The sequence below is a fragment of the Phyllostomus discolor genome, chromosome 2 (genome assembly GCF_004126475.2).
Source record: "Phyllostomus discolor isolate MPI-MPIP mPhyDis1 chromosome 2, mPhyDis1.pri.v3, whole genome shotgun sequence".
NCBI lineage: Eukaryota > Metazoa > Chordata > Mammalia > Chiroptera > Phyllostomidae > Phyllostomus > Phyllostomus discolor.
The window spans coordinates 206,391,560-206,417,074 of record NC_040904.2 but is presented as its reverse complement, the minus strand read 5'-3'; the positions used below and the strand labels follow the sequence as shown (position 1 = coordinate 206,417,074).

Here is a 25,515-nt window from a genome sequence, read left to right as displayed (position 1 = left end):
GAGGTGGAGGCTCGGGTCCCTGCCTTCGCCCAGCCTGGCCGTCTCACCCACCGACACAGCTTACTGAAAGTTCGTTCACCTCCTGGCCAGTATCCGTTCAGCACACAGGACAGTTCCTCGGGGGCAGTGCAGCCTCCTGTGCGTGGGCAAAAGGAGGAAGCAGCTGCGTTCCCCCCCCCTGCCGGGAGAACCCCACTAGCTGCCCCGGACGCTCAGGGCACCCTCCGTTGCTTTGGAGAGTCCTCCCTGAGGTGGGGACGGAACAGGACTGTGGGGTCCTTTCTCCCCACAGCTGAGTTGTTGGCTCCCATCCTTTTGTCTTGCTGTCATTTTAAGAAGCATTTCTTTCCAGAATGTCCTTTTCCCCCAATTCCTTTTTCTTGGGCCCTGATTGCTGCTTCATGAGACTCCCAGCCTCCTGCCATCTCTTCGTAACCTCCAGAGGCAAGTCCCTGCCCCACTAACTGCCTCCTGTCTTGGGTAACTCTCAGAGTTCTGGGATTACTCATTCATTCATTTATTCAAGTCAGTGGGCAGTCATTGACCACTTGCTCTATGTATAGGGCAGAGAGAGTGAGTGACGGTGACATATAAGGGAGGTAACCGATCACAGTGGTTAAGGGTCTTGGCCCTTGGGCCAGGCTGCCTATATTTGAATCCCAGCTCCACCACTTAATATATTTGTAACTCAGCGTGGGGTAAGTTATAAGAATTTAAAGCTATAGATAATAGCATGTACCATGTAACCAGTGTATAGTAAGTGCTTAATAAATAACTTACTAACGTTGTTGCTATGTGGTTGTTTTCATTCATTTTCTGTTGCCATATAACAAATTACCACAGATTTTAAAGCTTAACATGAGAGGAATGTGCTATGGCACAGTCTCTAGGGGTCAGAGGCCCGGACGCAGAATAGCTGCATGCTGTGCCCAGGGTCCCACCTGGCTGAAGTCAGGGTGTGGGCCAGGCTGCACGCGCTCCTCCTCCAGGCTCCCCGGCTGCTGACAGAACTCCCTTTCTTGAGATCATAGGACTGAGGTCACCACCGTTTCCCGGCTGGCTCTTTGCCGCGTGGCCCCCGAAGGCGGCTCACACATGGCTCTTTGCTTTCTCCAAGACCCACATCTGAAAGGTCACATGATTAGGCCAGACTCACCCCAGTAACCTCCCTTCCAGTTAATTCAAGGTTCACTGATGAATCACCTTAACTGCATCTACAAAAATGCCTTTTGCAGCCCTGGCTGGCATAGCTCAGTGGATTGAGTGCAGGCTGTGAACCAAAGTGTCGCAGGTTTGATTCCCAGTCAGGGCACATGCCTGGGTTACAGGCCATGACCCCCAGCAACTGCACATTGATGTTTCTATCTATCTCCTTCCCTTCCCTCTCTAAAAATAAATAAATAATATCTTTAAAAAAATGCCTTTTGCCATATAATGTAACATAGTCACAGGAGTGACGTGCTCCCAGGTTCTGCCTCCAGGGGGAGAACTTCTGGGAGAGGTAGTGCGGTTGAGGGTCACTCAGAACTCGGCCTTCCAGCCCTGGCTGGCGTAGCTCAGTGGATTGAGCTCGGGCTGCGAACCAAAGTGTCGCAGGTTTGATTCACATTCAGGGCACGTGCCTGGGTTGCAGGCCACGGCCCTCAGCAGCTGCACATTGATGTTTCTCTTTCTTTCTCTCTTTCTCCCTCTCTAAAAATGAATAAATAAAATCTTAAAAAAAAAAAAACTCTGTCTCCCAGTGGTCTCTGGTGGGAGCAACATTAGCAGAGGCTAACCTGCAGTTTGTTTCGTATGAACGGGGGTTAGGTATTGAACGCATCTTTTGGGGAAGACACGGTTCAACCCACAGTGAGGACTGTGTCAGCACATTTCTCTTCTTCCTCTAAATCGGCAGCATGTAGAAAGCTCACCTCTCTTCCTTCCATTCAATGGCTTTTCTCCCCGTGCCCCAGGTACCACGTCTGGACTAAAGGCCACGCGCCCACCAACTTCGCCAAGTGGCGGACCGCCACCACGCCTTACCAGGTCGAGTGGGAGGCCGATTTCGAGCCGTACGTGGTTGTGAGACGGGACTGCCCGGAGTACGACCGGAGGTTCGTGGGCTTCGGCTGGAACAAGGTGGCTCATATCATGGAGCTGGATGCGCAGGTGAGAGGAGTGGAATGCTGTGAGCCAGGGGGATGGGGAGGGGGCAGCTTCAATCTCAGAGCTGAAAGGAGCCTTGGAGATAAGAAAGCAGAGACCAAGGAGGGAATGGGAGGTGTTCAGGGCCCTGGAGGGCGAGTGCGGCAGTGCCGATCCTCAAGACTGTGGATGCCCAAACTGTCCCTCTTTTATCCTCGGGTGACAGTGGGGTTCCTTCCGGCCAAGGCCCAGGCCGATGTGGGGGTCCCGTGACAGCCATTTCACCCCCTCATGCCCACTCAACCCACTGACTCAGACTAGCAAATGATGACCATTCATCACAGCCTCTGAGTCGTGTCATTGACGCAAAGCATTCTGGGAGCTCCATGTAAATGCCACAAAGCATGCAGCTCAGGTTCAGCTAATTATTCCAGTGCACAACTGAGAGTGACGTATCTAGGCTGTGTTTACTCGTGAAACCCTTTCATTCATTCAGCGAACACTCACTGAGCCCCTACTTCAAAGGCCATCTCCTGCAGAAGTCCAATAGGTTCAACCAAACCAGGGTCTGCAGACTTTTCCTGGGAAGGGTTAGATAGTCAATTTGGGGGGCTTTTTGGGGCTTAGGGTCTCAACTCCGCTCCTGTAGTTCAGTAATAATATCTACACCAGTGGGTGTGGTTGTGTTCAATAAAGCTTTATTTACAAAACCATGCAGTGGGCCGCACGTGCTGCGGTTGGTTTAACCCTCGTTAAACAAAGCAAACTAATCTGGTTAAGGCAGGGAGGATGCCTGGGCCCCTCGCGCCCACCCTTTTTCCCCTCTGTACTGTTCTCCAAGGCACCTCCTCATGGAGCACAGTGGAAATATTCCTCAACAAGGACACCCCAGATTCAGGGGGAAATGACGGATGCTCAGTGCTGGCTGCCCTCAAAATCACCTGGAGAACTTTCCAACAGTTCCAGTGTGTTTGAGAGCAGGCCCAGGTGATTGTCATTAATGTCTGGGTCCAAGAACCACAGATACTGATGGAAGGTTACAGAATTGTGTCCGTATTTAACAACAGAAAGCATGACCTTTCGTATCCATATTTTCAATTATCCTGGGAAGAGGGCCGGTGCCGTTCAGTCAGAAATGTTTAGTCTGCCTCAGCTTCTGCTTGAAAGGAAAAAAAATGTAACATCCGTGCATCCAGCAGGTGGTAAGGTGAACCGGTTCAAATCAAGTTAATTTTCCAGCACCGAGATCTGGGCTTTGTTTGTTGTAGGCAGTTTTGACAGAACTCTCGAAAATTCTTCACTTGTTTTCCTCTCTTTGCCAATAGCGCATGCCAAATATACTTTTACACTTTCCAGCGATTTCAGGAAATAGCACATACACACCTGACAGGTAATCTGTCCACACCCGTAAGGATTAGGGGGCTGGTAGATTTCTCTGTCCCCGTGTGCAGTGCCGCAGGCAGCTGAGCTCTGGGAGTTCTGGCATTTTTTTTTTGTGTGGTTTTTCTCACTCGTCCTCACCATTAGTATTCCTCCATCCTGAAGGTCCCTCTCTGAGTGTATTCTGCTCTGGGCTAGGCAACCAGATGACCAAGTTTATTAGACACTGTGTCCAAAGTCAGCAGACATAGATTCCGAGTCAAGGTGTGCCAGGTTCTCCTTTGAGTTTCATGCCCGAGATTTGGGTCACCTGTTTTGCTTTTTGGAGATAAAATTTCGTTCTTGGTCTGAGTTTCTATCGGTATTCTGTCACACACAGGATGCCATGTGATGGTGTGAATGGTAATAAGACGTGTAGACAAGAGCTTCGGTCCAGTGGAACCTTTTTTTTTTCTTTCAGTTCCTTTTCTGGCCCCTCTTTTGTACGAACCTGTTGAAGCTGTCCGATCTCATTGGGCCCTATGAGAAACCACATAAATAGATGTCATTTAGTTGAGCGAGAGCATCTCTCATGGCTTGCATCATTCTAGAGCAGGGGTGTCAACCTCATTTCCACCGGGGGCCGCATCAGCCTCATGATTGCCTTCAAAGGCCAAATGTAATTTGAGGACTGTATAAATGTAACTCTCCTTAACTAGGGGCAAGGAGCTCAGCGCTGCCACCAGGTACAAACAAGGTGGAGGGTCGGATTTGGCCCACAGGCCTTGTGTTTGCCACCTGTGCTCTAGAGCAAATACGTGGGTATGTGATTACATTTCTCAAGAACATTTTACGGGCCGTGAACCCTGCCCAGAGCTAGGCACACATTATTAGTCATCTTTCAAGGTCCGTATTATTACTTTCACTTTATAGTTGAGAAAACTAAGGCTCAGAGAAGCCAAGTACTTTGTCCAGCATCATGGGAAAAAAAACATGGCGGTGCTGTCCTTGGTGCTGCCCTCCTGGTTGATGACTTTGCCCACTTCACTCACTCACTTTGCCGTGCAATCACCCACTCGGACTCACCGTACGGTACCGAGGGTCCTTGCCAGTGCTCAGGCCGCTCTTGTCTCCTTCCAGGAATACGAGTTCACCGTGCTTCCCAATGCCTACATGATCCACATGCCTCACGCCCCCAGCTTCGACATCACCAAGTTCCGGTCCAACAAGCAATACCGCATCTGTCTCAAAACCCTGAAGGAGGAGTTTCAGCAGGACATGTCCCGCCGCTACGGTTTTGCCGCCCTCAAGTATCTCACGGCCGAGAACAACAGCTAGCACCAAGGAGCGACCGCCAGGGACAGACATTCTGCAGGGGGAGAAGCCACTGGCTGTTTGGGGCCCAGCCTTCAAACTCAAAGTCAAGCGATGCTTTTTTTGGTTTGTTTTTATTTGTCTCTTTGGCCCAACGAGGCTGCCCACACCACAGAGACCTGGGACAAGGATCCGTCCAGCCCCTCTCTGCCCCATGGCCCAGCAGCATTCCCAGAATGTGGAAAAAGAGCTCATCCACATAGTCTCTTCAAGATTGGGACACGGAGGGGTGAGGGGGAGCAATAGGGTTGTCCTGCCACAAAGCCACAAAACCAGGCAGGTCTTTCAAATGTCTCATTGCTTTCTAAGAAAAGGAAGTTGGGGTGCTAGGAGTCTGCCATTCCAGGAAATAAAGGCAAAAATGTGTCTTCACTCAGAGGAAACTTTCTTTTCTGCCCTGCCATCTAGCTGAGTACCCAAGGGGAGGGCAAACCCATGATCAGAACCAACCATCTGAAACAGCCCAATGGGGACATTGGACCTGGTGGTACCTGGTGGTGGGGTGGGTTGGTTCTTTATCCTCAAGGTCCCTGTTGTTTTGTTTCGATTTGTTTTTGTTTGGGGGGATTTTGTTGGTTTGTTTTTGGTATGGGAATACCAAAATAGACAAATCTGACCTTGTAAGGCTCTGAAGGAAAATCAGCCGCCTCAACCAATACCCCTCCATCAGCAGTGGCCCAGCAAGGAGGAAGCGTCTTCAGCCAATAGTTGAACATGGGCAGCCTTCTACAGGATGACCACTGAGGCCCTCGTGACCTCGAATCCCCAGCTCCCCAGAGTGCAGGGGCTGAGACGGAAAGATGAAAGCTGACTGTTTCACAACCAGTCACGTTTTCTGTCGGCGATGACCGGTTCCTGGGGAAAGGGCTTTGAAGGAATCGTTTCAGTGCATAGGAAAGGTACGAACCTCTCAGGCCTTTATAAGAACTTTCATACTTCATGTGAGCCCGGTTCTGAAGATTCATGCGTCCGTTTGGAGACCTTCGGCAAGGATGTGTCGGGTTTCTCTATGTCCCCGCTCACTTCGCCGTGGCTGGGACGAGGTCACGACCTCAGGCTCCCTTTGGGCCTGTCCAGAGGGTAGACGAGCACCTTCACTGTTACGTAGATCGATCGATCAAGGAGACACTGGACTTTGTACCCATTTTCTTGAATCTTCAATATTAATGTTGTGTTTACATTGATGAGATGAGAGTCAGCGCCCTACGCTGCTGGGCGGTTTGTATTGAGTTGCGATGTGACCGGCGAACGCTGCATTCAATAAACGGAGGTATGGACTGATCCTTCCCCGCTCCCCTCGCGCTCCTGTAAGACGCCGCCGGGGCCCGCTTCAGGGCAGAGGGCAAAGGCGATAAACAGCAACTTGACGCTTTCTGCTCCCATTTCATTTTCCTCATCATTGGCACCTGAGCCCTCTTTCTCCTTGCCTCAGGTTACATGTCACTTTATCCCCTAACCCTCAAAGCATTTTCACATTTCGCACTTAGTTTTGGTCTCATCACAGACGGTTTATATACCAGCTGTATGATGGGGTAGCAAGGCAGATCGCGGGCGTCAATAGTAACGCGAACCCCCACCCTGCTGTCCCGGTGGTCATATGGAACCCACGGCAGCCGGGTTTATGAGACCCTTGACGTGTTAAATGCTCAAAGGGATATGTCACTCAGATTTGTTTTTTTTAAAAAAAACTTAGGAAAACAACTGTCTATGTGTATATTTATACATATATCACACATATAGCATATATGCAGCATGTATATTATAAAATGAATATTGCAAAAAGTAAAGATCCCAAACGTTTTCAAAGGACATGTTACATCCCCTTTCTCCACCGGCACGTGGAGAAACCAGCTCACAAGATCTCACCACGTGCATCTCTCTCCTCCGGTGTTCGGGGACATCACATTGGTAGCTTGAAATGGCCATGGTGGAGAGTAGGTGCACCACAAATCAGGGCGCCACTGCCCCAAGAGCTGGCTGTCAAGCCTTTGCCAGCACGCCAGTGCCTTCTTCTCTCCCCTGTGTGTGCACATGGAGCGCTCAAAAAGTCTCTTCGTGCTCTAGAGGAGGCCACTGTTAATGGATGTGTCAATACGGCTTAGCCACTACCAGCTACTTGAGCCAAGTGGCACAGGTTCCTCAATGTTAAAAATTGATTTTTAAGTCCTTCAAGCCTTTTATTTTTAAAAATTTTTTCATGGCCACTGAATCACGCCCAGCCACCTTGCTTTCACTGGCAGCCCTGTGGGTATTATAGTGACCATAGAACGCATCATCCAACCTGGGTCACCTCCTAGTGTGAAAGGTGCTGGCTGCTTTGAGAGAAAAAGTGCAAATTGGAAGAGGATGTAGCTTCATGGCCACCTAATTTATAAAAGCCAGAAACTGACAGTCCAACAGGAGAAAAACTTATTTCCCCAAAGACAGGTGCCCGACACACGGAAGCTGATCTCACTTAAGGCTAGAGCTCAGCTGTTGGCCGATGTCCAAGTTCAGCAGAGAGACTGTCTGCAGAGCTGACAGCACGGATTCCCAGACCTCGCTTTGGGAGCAGCAGCGCGTTGCCAGCCATGGGTGGGGAGCTGCAGCCACCGGGGCAGAGGCAGTGGCTGTGGGTGTCGATTTCTTCCTCCCGGTGTCCAAGGGCAGAACAAGCTTAGAGAGGGATCGCACTGATACTGTCATGCTTAAATTAGCCAATAATGGCATTTAGCTGGAAGAAAAGGATTCTCTCATTTAACCTCCGTAATATTCAGTGTCCAGGGGAGCCCAGATGTATTGAGTCACCACTATGTGAAGGAACAGTTTGCATACATTAGCTCATGGGATCCTTGCAGCAAAACAACAAAATGGGTATTATTGGTTACAGATGAGGAAACGGGGCAAGCCCTGGGAAATTAAGTAACTTTCCCAAATTCACATCATCAATACATGGCAGAACCTGAGTTTAAGTGCAAGCCTACTTGTTTGAATCCAAAGCCACAAAGCAAGCAGTGTTGTTCCCTGCTCCACTAAGCAATTGTTTAAATATTGGTCGACAGAAAGATGTGAACCTAGATACCAAGACTATTAGATTTCTAGTTTTTTTGCTTCAATACCCATCCAATAACATATGGTCTAGACAGTAACGTCTCCTGGATGCTCCAAATCTTGCTATGCTCATGGACTTTCTGAAAATTCATTTGAAATAGACCTGGGCTGTCTCTAACCATATTTGCCCAGCTAGACCAACTCTGGGGCACAGTAATTGACTCCCTGAATGCTCTGGGGTCATTTCCTAGGTGGCATGGCACAGGTAGAGACCCTCGGTTGTAATCTCCGCCTTGGCCCTCAGCTCAGCACGCTGCTTGCTAGTGATCTCTGTGTTGGGCTGACTTACAGAGCGCATATTGGCTGACTTGACTAATGGCTGCTTTGTGCCCCATATGAAAGGACAGACCCTACTTTAATTCTGTTCCTTTCAAAGACTCCACTGTCTTTGGGTTCAGGCTTCATTTTGTGGTCACCAGGCCTTTCGGGGGCTCTGTGTTGGTGGAAGAAACGTGATTAAAATCCCGTCTCTGACACAGCTTCTGCGTACTCTTGCTGCCTGCACACTCACAGCCACCATTCACTCAGCCAGAGCTTCGGGGGTAGTCGGTACTATAGAGTCCTCATCGCAACATTCGAATACAAGAAAGGTATCATTACCATCAATAGAATGGAACCAGCCCTCGGAGAAATTTTGTGACTTGCCCATATCACACAGGTTGTTCGTGGAGGTGCCAGAATTTGAACCAAAATGCAGCTGACTTTGTCCAGACTGCTATGGCTTTGTTGGTTGGAGCATCATTCCATACACCAAAAGGTCGCTGGTTCAATTCCTGGTCAGGGCACATGCCTAGGTTGCAGGTTCAGTCCCACGCTGCAGCACATACGAGAGGCAACTGATGGATGTTTCTCTCACATTGTTATTTCTCTCCTCCCTCCCTTCCCCTCTCTTGTCCTCAGGTGAGGATTTAAAAAAATATGGCTGGCTTCAAAAACATATATTTCCATTATTTGCTGTTGTCTCCTCATGTGATACTGAAATCAGGTTGGCTACTGGGCTTAGGCAGTCATACCTTGCTGTAGTCCATGGGTTATATTCTTCTTTCCCCTTGTTTTTTTATAAAGGTTTTTCTAAAGATTTTATTTATTTATTTTTAGAGAGGGAAGGGAGAGAGAAAGAGAGAGAGAGGGAGAGAAACATCAATGTGTGGTTGCTGGGGGCCATGGCCTGCAACTCAAGTATGTGCCCTGACTGGGAATTGAACCTGCAATGCTTTGGTTTGCAGCCTACACTCAATCCACTGAGCTACACCAGCCAGGGCCCCCCTTGGTTTTTAAACCTAAGGTTGATTTTCCAGTTTAATGCCATTGACGTTTATGAAATGTCAGTCATCTGCTAACTATGTTCTAAAAAGTTTCAGACCCATAGAACATAACATCACAGCGCTACCACACTCTTTGTGTGTATTCACTTAGCAAAAATGTTCTTGTGCTTTCCAATTTCAAGGAATGATAGGTGATACCTGACAGGAGATCATAAGGCCACCACAAAAGTGCAGGGTTTCTCACTATGAATTCGGATGGAGCTGGTCATTGGTTCCAACACAGACAGAGAGTCTAGTCTTGAGAGACAGCATCTTGGGGCATGAAGTTTGGGTGATGTTGCCACGGCAGGGTACTAATCATTGAGTCAGGGCCGTCTGATTGGTGAGTCAGGGATGGCGCCATGAAATGACTCACACAGTTTGCTCAGAACAGAACTCTGCAACAGATCCCTGGGTAAGTTGTGTTGCTGTGATTCTGAAGGGAGAAAGGAAGGGCTACAGTGGTGCCCAAATGATTTCACCGCAGTCATAGTTGTTGCTTTCTGCATCCCACACATATTTACCGAGCAGCGACTCCGTGCTGAGCGCTGCGGATACAAGTGAGCCGGGCACGGTCAGCCTCCATGCCGTGGGCAGTTCCCTGGATAGCTAAAAAGTAAACAGATGATGCTAAGATAGGTTTCACCTTATTACCTTCATGCAGACCATTTGTTTATTTTTAAAGTTACGGTTTCAAATGGAAGAATAACACAAATAACCTCTATGCCCTTCATTCAGATTCACCAATTTTAACATTGGGCCACATGTGCCTCGCGTCTCTCTGTCTATATAGTATTTTTCCCTAAGACATGTGAGAGTGAATGGTAGACGCCATGCCCCTTTAAATCTGAGTACTTTAGCATGTTTTTTAAAACACACACACACACAAGGACGATCTCTTCTAGAACCACAGTGCAATGATCCAACGCAAGCAAGTTAACACTGACAGAAAAGCCGTCATCTAATGCACAGTCTCCTCTCAAAGTCTGCCAGATGCTCTAAGGACATGTTTATGGCAGATCCACCTCCGTCCCATTCTGCACCCTGGATTCCCGGATCCGGTCCAAGATCAGACACTGCAGTTAGTTGCCTCGAGTCTCTGATCAGGAACAATTCTTTGGCCTTTCTTTGCACTTTCTGAAAATGACATTTTTGAAGAGTATTTGCTAGTTGAGTGGTCTGAATGAGAAATAGCTGTGTCTATGCAGGCCAATTCATAGATGAGGTATATATGTATATGGACATTTCCAGGGCATTACTATTACACAGTGTATTATGTTACATAAACTTGAACGGGAGGTCGTGGTGAAGAAGCCAGGACTCAGAAGCATCACCACCAATGCATATGCCATGCATTGGTGAGTGTATCCAGTAGGCCGGACCCTACAGCACTCCATGGTGTCACAGGACACACCGCTGACCCCGCTCAGTTGCCTTGATCCCCAGAAAATGAAAGTGATCATTTTTTATCTGCTTAAAAGCTTTTAGTAACTTTTAAGATGTATTCATTAATTGAAATGCTTTGTATTTTAGGATGGATGTATCCTATGTGTGGCTATAAGTATGAACCTTTTCAGTTTTTTTAGTTCCCTAGATCTACCAGAAAGAAAAAAGATGCAACCAACAATGGGAGAATTCTTACATTCTCACCTGCTTCATTACATATGGACCTGCATTAGCTAGTTCATTAACATGTCCACCCTGTCCTAAGATTATTTAACTTAGAACTGGCTACAGAGCACTCCTGGAGACTGGCAGAAAACAAGCAGAATTGGGTGTGGAGGGAAAGCTCCTAAGAGGAGACAGCAAGGGTAGGGGGATCCTTGTGAACCTGACTTTGGTACTAAACCTGATTCTTGCCAAACCCAGCATGGAGAGGCCTGGAATAGTTTCTCTTGCCCCCGATTTTTTCATGAATGAGTTAGAGGTTTTATCCTGTGGACTTTAAGAGCCTCTGCCTTCAGGATTAAATAGAGTTTGTGAATGTAGAATTACCCCTCTGGGTTTGAACAAGGCTCCTCTCCCTGGAGCACGGTTTCTATGACTATCATTTGAGATCATTGATCTGTGATTCTAAACACAGCTTCTATTTTGGTTTTCATTTGGTGCTAACATCAGGAAGCACGTGGGTAGGACTTGCCCTGCATCAGTCCCAGTTCTAAGTGCCGGACATTCAGTAAGATAGTTTAAGGAGTAAATACTAGTACTAGACCCGTCTTACAGAGGAGCAAACTGAGGAGCAGAGAGGGTAAGTGATTTGCATAAAGTCCACAATAAGCAGCAGAGCAGGATTTAATCCAAGCAGCTTGGCCCCAGACTTCACCTTCCAAACCACTGTGCCCTCCTGATTGGCTGGTAGGGGAAGAAACGGCGTGCAATTATAACAGACCCCTCACTGTGCATCTGCTGTCCTCAGGGGTTGTATCAGTTTTCTACTGCAGTACGACAAATTACCACAAATTAAGTGGCTTACAATAACACCTGCTGATTATCTCATGGTTCCCGTGGGTCAGGAGTCCAGATATGAGGGAGTGGAATGGAAGCTTAGGGCGTCTCACCACTGTCCTGCCTGGCCAAGACAAGAAGCAGAGTCAGGGTTGGAGCTCAGGCCCCACTCCAAGCTCTGTGCTCTCAGGAGCCATGGGCGAAAGCAAGAGAGCAGCTAGACTGAGTGCCAGGTCCAAACGGTTCATGAAAATGCACCCAGGAGCTGTCTGAGTCTGCAGGGGGCTTATGAAGGAGAAAATAAAAGGCTCTGGTTGGCTGGAGGTTAACCAATAAAGGAAGCAAAGGTTGAACAGTTTACAATAAATCATCCAGGGATTTTCTTCAAGATCCCTGGTTGACCGAACAGTAAAACTGGCAGGCAGAAAGCAGACAGCAAAGGAGGCTCTTGACCTCCCGAAGGGAGGCGGGAGCTAGTGGGTGTTAAGCAGCCACCATGTACGGGTCCTGTGCTGGATGGATAGCCTGCATGATCTCGTTTATTCCTCGACCATCCCTGTGAGTTCAATGCTGTGATCCTCATTTCTGTGCCTGGGGGAGCAAGGGTCAAGGAGGTGAATGAAGCAAAGGGCCCGCGGTGCTGCCGCAGGTGAGAGGTCAACCAGGCTCCAAACTCCACACGTTTTCGCTAACACACACCCCAGGGAGACCAGAGGGTGTACACCCGGGACTTCTCAGAAGGGAATGAAAGAGAAGAGTCTGTGGAACATATCTTAAAATGTAGGTTTTATTATTATTCAGGGGTGGTGAGGCCCATAGATCAAGAGATGGTAGTCAGTGAAAAGAAAGTTTATTATAGAGCAGTGGGCATGCCGCACCATGGAGCGCCCAGTGGGGAAGCACAGGGAGGGGCGAGAGGCAGAGGGATGGAGAGAGAAGCACGAGCTAGGGCCTTTGGTGTGGTTTCCCTGGGAAAGCGTGGTTGAGTCAGGGCGAGCAGGCGGAGGATTTGCTCACTGGAATAATCTCAGGGGGCTCTGGGGTTGGGGCTGTCTCTGGTTGTCTGGCATCTGGCCCTGGGACACTGGGGCAGAGGAGTGGTCTAGAGGGTCAGAGCTCCATAAAGGAGGTGGCGGCAGGTAAGAGGCATGGACTGCTTGGTTTGCATATAGAAGACCAGCCCTGAAAGGGACCAGCACTCCAGAGACGGCACCTCCCCAGGCGCCAGAAACATACGGCTCTTACAGACGAGCAGCATTCAACCAGGCAACCAGGCTGCATCAGGGACCTTCCAAAGCAGCTAATAATGGTGCCCCTGAGTCTTCCCTTGTGTTCTGGAACAAGACGGGGGATCTCATGCCTAACGCCAGGAGAGACCCCGCGATTGAATTACCATCATTTGGAGAAGTCCGGATGGGCATTATTTTCAGCACCCTGACAGCATATAATTGCAGCTCAAATGACCCAAGTGGACAAACTAATTGGAATTAAATAAGATTAATCGGAATAATCTCTGTTATTCCCATATCAGGAATATCAAGACATCATTAAAATGAAGTGCTTGTAAAGGTGTGTGTGTGTGTGTGTGTGTGTGTGCAGTGCACACACAAATCAGGTGTGAAAAGAAACAGAAGGCATTTGACCGCCAAGGTGACCAGAAAAGTGTGATGTGACAAGGGACTGAGGGACTGTTTTTTCAAGTTTATTTTTTGCCCTTTGGATGGGTTGTGGATCTAAATAGAAATTGAACCCTCCTCCTCGGTCATTTATTCTTCACATTATTTGTCCATGCGATGACAGGTAAGGAATGGAAATAGGAATCAGATAAACCTTTCAGCATTTCTTAGGCTACAGATACAATTTCTTATCATGGCCCGTGGGGTTGTGCGGGCTCTCCTGCACCTCCGTTTCTGACCCCCTCTCAGCACCCCGCACCCCGCTGCCTGCCCTGCCGGCTGCTCCTTCAGCCAGCTAGCCACCTGCCAGTGAGTCTTCAGTTCCCGTCTCTAGCATCGTTCCATCCAGAAAGCGTTCGCTGGCCCCTCTGCCCCAGTCAGCCCCCCACACGAGGCTCTCGAAGCGTTGAGTGCTTGTGTTTCGTCACCTGCCACAGCTGAATTCCACGTTTGTGTATGTAATGATTTGTTCAATGCCTACCGCTCTGATAAAGGTGGAGGCTCTGGGAGGCAGGTAAGAACCGAAACTGCTTCTATTCACCAGGGTAGCTCAAGATCCAAACATGCAGTACATCCTAAGTAGATATTTGTTAGCTGAATAAATAAATGAATGAACATGGCCTTTCTTCCCAGACCCTGTCTCTATCATCAACTGTCTTTTCAATGACCCTCATCTTCTAGTCTGCTGGCCTCACCACCCCCAGCTAACTAGGTCATTTTTCCTCCTCTGAGCCTTCCTGTCTTCATCTGTGAAATGGAAGAATTGATTACGGTGATCGATTTCTAAGGCCTTTCCCGTTTCCGTGCTATTGAGGCTTTCTGTGTCCCACAGGGAGGAACGGTGTCTCCTAGGGAGGCCTGTTTCCTCCTCATGGCGAGGAGAAAAGGGGTCTTTAAGATATGGGAGGCAGCGTGGTGTGAGGGTGCTTGCAGTTTTGAAGCGTGGTCAGGGAAGGCCTCACTGGTAAGTTTGGGCACTTGAAGGAAGTGAGTGAGTGAGTGAGGCATGTGGGTATCTGAGAAGGAGCAGTCCAGGTTGAATGGAAAGCTGATGCAGAGGCCTTGAGGCAGGAGAACCCTTGGCAGGCTACAGTAAGATCAGCAAGAAGGCAAGGAGGGCTAGAGCAGAGCGGCCTGGGGGAGAAGGATGAGCAATGATGGGCTAGAAGTAAGGGCAGGAGGAGACACAATACACAGGGCCTGGTAGACCAGTCAAGACTGACTCTTACTCAGCGTGGGATGAGAAACCGCTGGAGGGCTTTGAGCAGAGGAGGGCCTTGAACTTAGGACCTAACTGGGTTCCTGGCTGACAGTGAGAAGATGAACTGTTGTAAATTGAGTTTATATTCCCAACAGGTGTACATTCTCTGGAGCTCCATTTCCATAAATCCATATCACACCATTAAGATGCTGCAATTACTGAGGAAAACAAATGAATACAAATATATGCCTTAAGCAAACAAGGTAGCCTTGGAGTTCCAAGTATTCCTTTCCTCTCTTTCCGAGGGCCTCTGTGCGGATGGTATATGACAAGCTTGCCCCAGCTCTGGAGTAACCCTAGAACCTGAACTTTGTCTCTCAAAGTTGTTAACCGTGAGGCTTTGAGCAAGCAATCATTTAAATTCCCATAGCCTTGCTCACAAGACAGAATTGTATGTTTATGTATGTCCCGCTGGGGTGGTCGAATGAAAGGTGAAATGAAAATGCACGTGTGGTGTCCTTAGCAGAGTACGAGGCACACACGTGCCGCCCGACAGGTGCTAGCGTCCTGGCCTCCTCTTCCTTTTGGAACAGTCATAATCCACATGGAGACGGGGGGATGGGGTTTCGGGCATATCACGATTGTGATAATACCCACACTTGGACGGAACTGATTTAGTGTCCCGGCGGTGTACCAGACAACTTTATGAACTGCCCGAGACAGAACTACCCTCATTTTCTAGATGGAAAGAGTAACAGCCAGCAAGTTAAAGTAGCTTGTACGGCACGACAGGCTGAATTTGCAACAGAGTTGGGGGTGGGGGGGTGGGCGGGGGAGTGGGTTGAATTTCACACTCTTTCTGCCCATTTATCTCGGTATTCTTTCCAGCTTCTTCTCTCCAGTGTTTGGCTTCAGTTCGTTTTCACAGTCAACCAGTTTCAAAGAACGCCAGGTCTGTGAATGATTTAAACAGCAAAGGCAGGCCCCACGGGTGTTATCCGCACCAAGCCTAAGAATCTCGTCTGATGTCCTCCAGGTGTGTAAAAGCCACATTTGAAAGATTCGCCGAGCTACACGTCTTTAGGTAGATCCATGCTGCTGGAAGGATTGCAGCTGATAAATTCTTGCTTTGCCTTCCTGACAGCTCAGCTGGTGGAGAAAGCAGTAGGATCTGCCCTCCTGGACTTGACTTAGATCAATAAGAAACAACTGACTCTTTGTCTGGAAATGACAATCCAAGGAATGAGACAGGTCAGCATGGAATCAGCAGGGGGTGAAGGGAGGAGGCCCCCACCCCACTTCCCTGAGCCCCAAGCTTTGATAAGGCAGACGTCAAACATGAGGGGGAGAAAATGGACATGATCCCAGGAACTGGCTCTTCAAAAAAGCAAAATAACTAAGGTAGGAGAACTCTAAAAGTGGAATCTGACCATGTAATTTAAGATATGCCTAGCCCAATGGAATAGGAGCTTGCTCCGCCCACTCCGTGCATCGACCCAGTAATGCAGTAACATACGCCCAGCCTGAGAAGAAAGAGACACCTTAAGAAGTTAACACAGCTGCACAGGTAGGGTCTGTCTCAGGGACCATCCTTTTGGGTGGAAGTAACACATTCATTTTAAATTAACTTTAAAATAAACAAAGGCAGATGTATTAAAAGGATTCAGAGATAAATCACAAAATCCAAGGGCAGCTAAGCCTCTTTAGTGGCTGTGAATCTCATTAAAAAAACCTCAGATATAAAAAAATTACTACAGTGTATATCTGGTTTTCATCCCCCCATGTTCCCAGGTTGGAGGGATATAAACACTTGGTTATTTGGGGGCCATTCTCTCCCACCTTTGTCCAAGGGGGCACCAGAGAAGCTTGGGTGCCTGCCCAGTCTTGGACCGTCCGGCAGTCCTGAAAGTTCCCACCGGTTGTCCCGTTTGTCCTACTGTCCTAGTCTGCACTTCAGGTCTGGAAGCTCTGCTACTGTCTTACTGTATCAGCTAGGACTCCATTGGCTGCATATAAAAATTAAAATAGCAAAGGCTTGATTAAGATCGAAGTCTAGTTCCCTCTCGCATAACAAATATCCAGCCACTTTTATTACGTGGACGGCCAGCTAACCTTGGGCATGCTTTTCCTGCAGGAGAAAGAATGAATGGAAATTGGGAAGCAGCCAGCAGGCTGTCAGCCCCGCCCTCCTCTGGGCACAGGGAATCCGGTGAAGGTGGGGAGCGGGGTCCTTTCTCGGACTCCAGAGGCAGCCGGGTCTCCGAGGCTCAGCCCCACACTCAGACCCTGCTTCAGAGTGTTTCTCTGGCTGCTCCCTACTCTTTACCGGGTTTGCTTCCACCCGACACACACCCCTGCCCTCAGAGGCCTCCTCTTCCTCCTTTCGCCCCGGGACACGTGGTCCATTCTCCGAGCAGTTTAGGGCTTTGACAAGAACACTCAGATCACAAAAGTGACTTGTACTTATTCCTTTGGGATGTGATGGTGAATGTTCTAGGGACTTTACGTGCTGAGTTAATTTAATTGTCACAACAACCCTACAAAGTAGGCAGCATTATCCTTATGCTACAGATGGGACGAGAGGGTCATTGCACCACTTGCCCAGGCTCTCACAGCCAGGAAGTGACAAGAGTCTTCTAAGCCAGAGAAGAACTCTTGCTCCCACCCACAGCCCTGCACGGCTTCTCTGTTTCGCCTTTCAGTAGCTTTTGCTTTTTACCCTGACACATCGAAAACCAAGTGATCTCCTGACCTGGCTACCACCTCATAATAGGGACAGCGAGGAGCAGAGAGTACAGATTGAAAATCCGAAAAATTCTCCTGCCATGACTTGCTAGGACCGGCAGAGCGGCCCAGAGTTCATCTCCTGTGTTCGCTGTCTCTGCTTCGTTGTACACCTCTGTCAGTTTTCCTCTTCCCAAGTCCTTGATTATTGTCCACTTATGCTCCATTCCACTTCTTTTTTTTTAAAGATTTTATTTATTTATTTTTAGGGAAGGAAGGGTGGGGGGAGAGAGAGAGAGAGAGAGAGAGAGAGAGAGAGAGAGAGAGAGAGTGATGTGCGGTTGCTGGGGGTCACGGCCTGCAACCCAGGCATGTGCCCTGACTGGGAATCGAACCTGCGATACTTTGGTTCGAAGCCCACGCTCAATCCACTGAGCTATGCCAGCCAGGGCTCCATTCCACTTCTGAAGTCCTAATCCCTCCACTCTGGTGGCCAGCCTACATTAAATACCCATCCAGTCTCAGCTTCAAAATGCCGGGAGAGTCTGGCTTCCCAGGTGTCCGTCCCTCGCCCTGTCAACTGTGCTCAAGGAGGATGATGACCTTGTACACACCCTAATTCCGGCAGTGAGCTCTCAGATAATAAGGGGAACCTTTGAAAGTATCTCTATGCCTCTGTTTTTAAAATAGGAGCCTATGTACAAAATACAGAAGAAGAGAATCGTAGCCAAATAATCACAACGAAATACTGAGCCCAAAAAAATATCGCCAAGAAGAGCAGAGGCTGGCAAAGCTGTAAATAATGGTACAAATGAAACAAAGACAGGCCCAGACTCGCTGCTTTGGGCAGAAATTAGAACGTTAACACATGAAAGAGAAAAGTAAATGACTCCATTCCTACTTTGCTTTACTTTGCCAAGGGGAGTAATTCCAGACAATAAATGGTAGAAAATCTATCTTTAAGAGGATACTTTCATGAAGATAAAAGATAATGATAATAGAGCATTTAATACGCTTTAAATGAGTTTAAATTCTCCAAACCAGAATAATTACATCTCAGGGCACAGAATGTATTAATAAAATGTGTCTGTGTTGATGGAGTCAACATCTCTGCCCTTTAACGAATGGCAGGGAAGAAAAGTTAGGCTGGGAAACTGGGGGGCGGTAAATATTGTTCTGCCTCACCAACAAGGTAAAAAGGGATCCTAGGAATATTTTTTAAGAAGTTATTTTTAAAGATTTTATTTATTTTTTATTTTTAGAGATGGAAGGGAGGGGGAGAAAGAGAGAGAGAGAGAGAGAGGGAGAGAAACATCAATGTGCGGTTGCTGGGGGCCATGGCCTGCAACCCAGGTATGTGGCCTGACTGGGAATCGAACCTGTGACACTTTGGTTCGCAGCCTGCTCTCGATCCACTGAGCTACACCAGCCAGGGTGGATCCTAGGAAGATTTATTAAAGAGTTTGAAACTAGAGCAAGACAAAACTGAAGGAATTATCATTAAAAATGGTATGTAAACATTTATAACCTTAAATGATCATTACTAGGAGTTAGCAAAGGCTTGTTTGATTAATTAACTTAATTCATTTGTCAAAACACTTATGGAGTCTGCAATATATGCCAGACATGGAGGTGATAAAAATATATGAGATTTAGCTTTGCCACCAATCTGGTGGCATTAAGAAAAACCAACAAAAATACAGCATAAACTAGCCTCCCTTTCTCTTGCGGTGTTTGTGTCAGTCTGGCGGAACATCGAGGTGCAAAGCCTTCCAAACGGATTATGGGCAAGACAGAGATACAGGGACCGGCTGGTAGTTGTTCAATGTTTTCACAACTGGTTAAATGGCCCTAGCCAGAAACTGCTGACTAATTGTCAGTCTTATCGTAGTTTGAGCTTCTTTGAGGTCCGGGCACATGAGGTCCCAGCTGGTGGGGAGAAGGAATGGGCTCAGTCACTGTTCTGGTTCCTGTCACCAAGGTGGGACAGCAGCGGGGAGTAACCTGACCATTCAGGCTGCTCTTGAGAATTTGAACAAAGCTCAGTAACAGCACCCCCTTTGCCAGCCCTTTGAGTTGGGCGAGAGAGATGAAAACAATAGGCAAAGGGAGAATAAACACGCCTCTTTGCTACCTAGAGAAGTTGATATGGGTGATGAGACACCTGTGTGGGCCAGCTGATCCCTATGCTGAACCCTGGAATCAGACAGACTGGTCCACCCTGTCACAGAGGATGCTGGATGCCGGCCAGACTGTCCATGGGGGAGCAGTCTCTGCTTCGTTCTTGGCATGATCCCAAGAAGAAACAGGGGAGGCAGGTACTAGGTTACTCAGGCCCAGTATTGTCTTCAAAAATCACATAGCAGCCCTGGCTGGTGTGGCTCAGTGGACTGAGCACTGGCCTGTGAACCAAAGGGTCGCCAGTTCCATTCCCCAGTCAGGGCACATGCCTGGGTGGTGGGCCAGGTCGGGGCCCCCAGGAGGGGGCGCTCGAGAGGCAACCACACATTGGTGTTTCTTTCTCCTTCCCTTCCCCTCTCTCTAAAAATAAATAAAATGTTTTTTTAAAAATCACATAGCTGTTAAATGAAGATCGTGAAGGCCAGCTGTGTTTCACTAGCTGAGCTGCCTCCACGGAGAAGAACCCCGCGGGAGGAAGAAGTATGCCTGTCTTAATGAGGAGCTCCAAAACGAGCACGTGGGCCGTCCACCTTCAGGAGAGCTCAGCAGTCTATCTCACTGCCAAAGCCGGAGCAGCTGGCTCTAAAATATTCAATATGATCGGTGGCGTAGGGTGCCAAGGGCCCAGGAGTGAGCAACAGGAAGCGATCTCATTGAGTCATGGGTCAAAAACCAATGATGCGGTTACCGTCTTGGGAAATAAGACAGATGCTAACTTAGTCAATAGTCTGTGATCAGGGCAATTCCCTGTTCCGGGGCTGGAGCTTTCTGAAGAGACAGAAACCTCGTCAGGATCTCTAGGATAGACCACTTCATGGGCGTCTGTCGCACGCAGGGCACCAGCTCTAGGTTACCTACACCCAGCTTGATAATGAGTATAGCTTGCGACATGTCCAGGTGCCACAGTCAGTATATTTCCTCACTCTCTATTCCTTCTAAATTGGAAGGCTCTAATTGATCATTGTAAGGATATCTAGATAATTCTGGATCCTCAAATAAAACATTGCCTCAGAAAGATTTATTACTGAAGATTGCTCTCTATCTTCCGGTAGATACAAACACTTCATATGCAAAGTTTAACTTTCAAAAATGTATTTCAACTTGAAAGACGCATACCAATTTATTCTTTGGCTGAATGTCTCTGGAAAATATTTCTGCACGGTTTGTGGCAGCCTTTGGATGTGGTTTTTCAAACATCATCAATAATATATCATCGGTTTCTTTCTCTGACAACGGAAGAGAATTATTAGCCACATGATTGAAGAATTTCTTCAGAGTCTGATCTTAAGAAATTCTAAATTATAATCCTCTAGCTGTGAAATGACAGATTCTGTTTAATTCAAGATACTGACTCCAGTGTTGAAATATACCAATCCATTCTAAGTAACTGAAGTAATCAAGTCACAAAGAAATGTTTATTCCACCTTCAAAAAATATCCTGTTTTTTTTTAATCAACCACTCTGTGTCAGTATGAAAAAAATAGTTTTGTACTCACTCACCACTTCTCAACACATCACACTGAAAAGATGTACCTGTACTGGCTATGATTCAGTCATAGTAAACATTTCCATGGGTTTTTTCACCCTTCAATCAAGATGGGGATGTATATTGTTGTCTACTGATTAGTCTCTGGGAATAAAATATTGGAGAAAATCTGACTGTTGGGATGGATCCCAGCACATTCGTACAGTCCTCCGCATGACTCACAAAATCATTTTAATTTCAATGAAAAAAGTCCCCTTATGGCACAAGCTTTCTATGTTACAATCCGTTCAGTGCTTCCCTGCCACATACACACTCCACATATCCAAGGAGTCGCCTCACGCTCTGCATAGCAGTGGTCTGCCAAATATAGGCTAGAAATTCACACCTAATGATTTCCCTTCCCACCTTGTCATTAATAGTATGTAATATCCAAAAGCATTAGTTAGTCAAGTAATTTTGCAAAATTTTCATTAACTTTTTGACTAGCTCAATGGGATGGTTCGCACATATTTTGCCCATATTTTGAATAACACCTCTGGAGTTTTGGATTCTTTTTTTACAGTTGGATATAAAAGTCACTTACATCAGACTGGAAACAATTAGTTAGTGCAAGGACTGGGGAAGAAAACTTGACTGGATCACTAAAGAGGCCACAGTTTTATCTGAAAATGGTGCATTTCTGTGGCTACCTGCCAGTATTTGCAAAGATTCACGATGGACAATTCCCTGGGCAGAAGCTAATGGATTGCAAGTTCAATGAAACACGTGTTTCAGATACTTATTATCTTTTACATTTTATTTTTACCTCTATGTATAGTTTTCATTTTTTGGCAGAAGATTTTTTTCTTCACTTTATATTGTCTGGAGACCTTGCCACAATACATATTTATAATATTTTTAACTTCCCTCACTTTATGTTGTATATGGATTTGTCCACGATTTACATGTATAATATAATGATTATTTTCATTACCTTTGTGATTCAAAGAACTACCCTGAGTCAATGGGACACATGTTAAAGGGCACTCTGGAGCATATAGCACAGCAGAGTGACAATGAAAAGTGAAAATGGAATAAATGAAAACAATCACGCTAACGATATAAAATGATATAAAATATTATACGATGGCCATGGGGTTGGCATCAAACTTTTTAAGAATGTAATGATTTTGAGAAACAATGCCATTTCCGTAACAAGCATAATTAATGTCAAATATGTGAACAAAATCATTCCCTTGCTTTTATCTCTGAAATCGTCAAACCGCCTGCAAACCATCGACTGCTCCCGGCAGGGCGTCTGCACTCAGCACGTGGATAGGGGTGATGGGGCGGGGGGATGGGGAGGTCAGGACCTGCAGCGGGATGTTGTAGGACAGGAGCAGGCCAGCGCGTCATCTTAAGGACGCCCTCACAATCAGGGGCAGGAGGAAGGACCCAAGAGTCATGACTGGGCCACCAAATCTCAGAATCTGAGAGCAGGAATAATAATAAGCCCCCGAAAGGAGAAGGAAGGAAAGAAGGTCGTTGAATCTTGCTTCAGGCTGCACCCTCGCGGGAGCTTGAGACAGGCGGGGACTGGCAGTGGCTCTGGTTTCCCGGACGTGGGAGTCAAGGAAGTAAAACAGGGCCGTGATCCTATGAACAGAATCTCAGATGAAGTCACAGGAGGGAAGCTGATAAAATCTACCAGAAAAGAGCTATGCGAATAAAAAATTCAGGACTCAAGATTATCCCGACAGACTGGAATGAAGCGTCCAAATCAACGAAGTAAATTTTTGTCAGGTTGCATGAAATGTGTGCATTTAGTTCCTAAAAATCAATTGCATAAGTGCAGTCCTAAGTTGACGGAATTCTTGTGAAAACGAAAGGGAAGATATTTGTAGGACCACAAATTCAATGGCACCAGTGCAGTATCTAGGATATTAGTGAAATGTGGGCTATATTAATCATCATGTCCAGATATAAATATGCAGTAAAGTAATGGCAATAATAATGGCTTATAATTTCACAATACAGTATTAAAAAGGATTTTTACTCCCTTTGTTGTCCTGTCGCATTTCACATAATTTAGTCCAAATGGGGTAGTCCTATTTGTCCCTTTTTAGAAGATACAGCACTTTGAGTTGTCTTCATGGGGTTGTCATTAAAAAATCAGATAAGCTGTGGGAAGCCAGCACCAAGCCCGGCACACAGTCAGCGTATAACAGGAGAGTCTAAAGAAGTTGAGTCCATGGGAGCAAGGGAATAACCTTTATCTAAATAATTTTATCCAACTTAATCTCCCTGATAACTGCATGAGCTTGGCTCTACCCTCTCCTTACCTGGCTAGTGCTGTGTGTCCCTCAGGGCTCCCTGCAAAGGTCACTTCTTGGGGGAAGCCTTCCCAGCTCTCTCCCCCAGTTCCCAAACAAGGTGAGACGATTCTGTCCTATGCTCCTGCTTCATTCTGTCATTTCCACCTCATGGCACTTGGCTCAGTGTCTTTTTTTTAAACAGTAAATCCTTTTCTTCTTTTTTATAGATTTTATTTATTTATTTTTAGAGAGGGAAGGGAGGGAGACAGAGAGAGAAACATCAGTGTGAGGTTGCTGGGGGTCATGGCCGGCAACCCAGGCATGTACCCTGACTGGGAATCGAACCTGCGACACTTGGGTTCATAGCCTGCACTCAATCCACTGAGCTATGCCAGCCAGGCACTCAATTTCTTGTTAATGCTGTTTAATTATCTTTTTAAAATAAATATTTTATTGTCACTCTATTACAGTTGTCCCAATTTTCCCCCTTTGCCTTCCTCCCTCCGGCCTGTGACCCAACTCCGACAGGCAGTCCCCACACCGTTGTCCATGTCTGCGGGTCGGTCATACATGTTCCTGGGCTGGTCCCTTCTCCTTCTTCCCATCCTTATCCCCCTCTCATCTCCCTTCTGGTCACTGTCAGTTTGTTCTTTATTTGTCTCTGGTTCTATTTTACCTGTTTGTTTGTTTTGTTCATTGGGTTCCTCTTACAGGTGAGATGCTATGGTATTTGCCTCGCGCCACCTGGCTTACTTCCCTTAGCATTCCTCCCAGCTGGAGCACGTGGTTTATGGAAGTAGTGATTGTGTCTGTTTTGTCCCATGTTACAGCCCTAGTATCTTGGATGGCGCTTGATTTTTAAAAACATGGAGCTTAGCAAAGACTGGTTAAATGAATGAATGAATAAAATTGGGCTTCAGAGTGTTTGAGATGCTAAAAATCTGATAATGTACAAATGGTTGGTGCCTAGATCTACCCTCCCTCTAAACTCATAGAGTACTAAGTTCTAACTCTGGGTACCTCAGGACGTTAGGAGTATTAGAAACAACCCTATTTGTACACAGTGTAAGTAGATAAGTTAAGGTCATCCTGGAGTAGAGTGGGCCCCTAATCCAATATGACTGGTGTCCTTATAAAAAGGGGAAATTGGGACACAGAGAGATCCACGGAAGAACACCATGTGGAGATGAAGGCGGAAGTCAGGGTGATGCTATCATAAGCCCAGCAGCGCCAAACGATTGCCGGCAAACCACCAGAAGCGAGGAGAGAGGCGTGGAAGACTCTTCCTCTCCACCCTCAGAACGAACCCACTCGCCAACATCTCAGACTTCAGCCTCTGCAGCTGTGAGGCGATATATTTCTGTTGATAAGCCGCCCAGGTTGTAGCAGTTTGTCAGTTTGTGAGGACGGTTCTGGCAAACGGATACATGTCCCTGGGGCTTAGTTCTCAGCCTTGCTAATTGTTAAGTTCGACTTCTAGGTTTATTGAGTGCCATCAGGGTATTCTACACTGTGCAAGAGCCTGTGGGGGAAAACATAAGAAATAAGAACTGCCTTCCTTGGGGAACAGATAGGAAAAAAAGGGGGGGAAATGTCGTTCTTTCAGTTCCCAGCAGGAGGTCTGAGATTGTATCCATGTCAACTGAAATTACATAAGACTGCTTTGAAAAGCAGAGGGCCAAATGCTCATTTTCAGTGTGCCAATCCACCCATTGGCGAAGCATGTATCAGCCAGCCAACACATTTCTGTTCCAGTTTAAGAAATCTATTTGCAAAGTGCATTAAGACCAGGAGATTGATCGGTGCCTAGAAATTGAATTTGGAGAAGGGATATCTTTGACAGGTGCTGGGAGCAGAATGAGTCACCTGTCTTCATCGCAAGTACGTAACTGCCACGAGGTCTTCGGTGCGTCAGCGTCCCCTCCCCTAGGAGTACACCACAGACATGCTGACAATGTCCACTCACGGTTTGTTCTCTCATTTATCCTTCTGCTTGGCATGTGCAGGGCATTGTGCTAAATGCTGGAAATTCACCAGTGAGAAAGAGCCAGCCCTGGCCTTCAGTGCAGTAAGCAGGGCTATGAGGAATGGCACTGTCCCTGTGAGAGCTCAGAGAAGGAAGAGCTAAGCCAGCCCTAAAGAATCGGGCAAGGTATTGAAGCTAACAGGATGGGGAGTGCGTGTGCCTTGGGGAACGTATGGTTTCAGGCGGCAGTAACAGGGTGTGCCAAGGTCCAGGTGTGGGAGGGAGCGT

At 47.2% G+C, this 25,515-nt stretch overlaps 1 protein-coding gene across 2 annotated transcripts in view; it reads left to right on the top strand.

Moving 5' to 3' along the window:
* Nucleotides 1–6,227, top strand: part of LARGE1 (LARGE xylosyl- and glucuronyltransferase 1) — a 461,643-nt gene extending 455,416 nt beyond the window's left edge. Inside the window, exons 13-14 of one of the 2 annotated variants that reach the window (XM_036019534.1) lie at nt 1,956–2,151; nt 4,627–6,227. In XM_036019534.1, coding sequence (XP_035875427.1) covers nt 1,956–2,151; nt 4,627–4,824 — 394 coding nt within the window. In that variant the 3' untranslated portion in view covers nt 4,825–6,227. The remainder of the gene's footprint in view (nt 1–1,955; nt 2,152–4,626) is intronic. The other variant, XM_028532714.2, reaches the window with a different exon arrangement.
* The last annotated feature ends 19,288 nt before the right edge of the window (nt 6,228–25,515 follow it).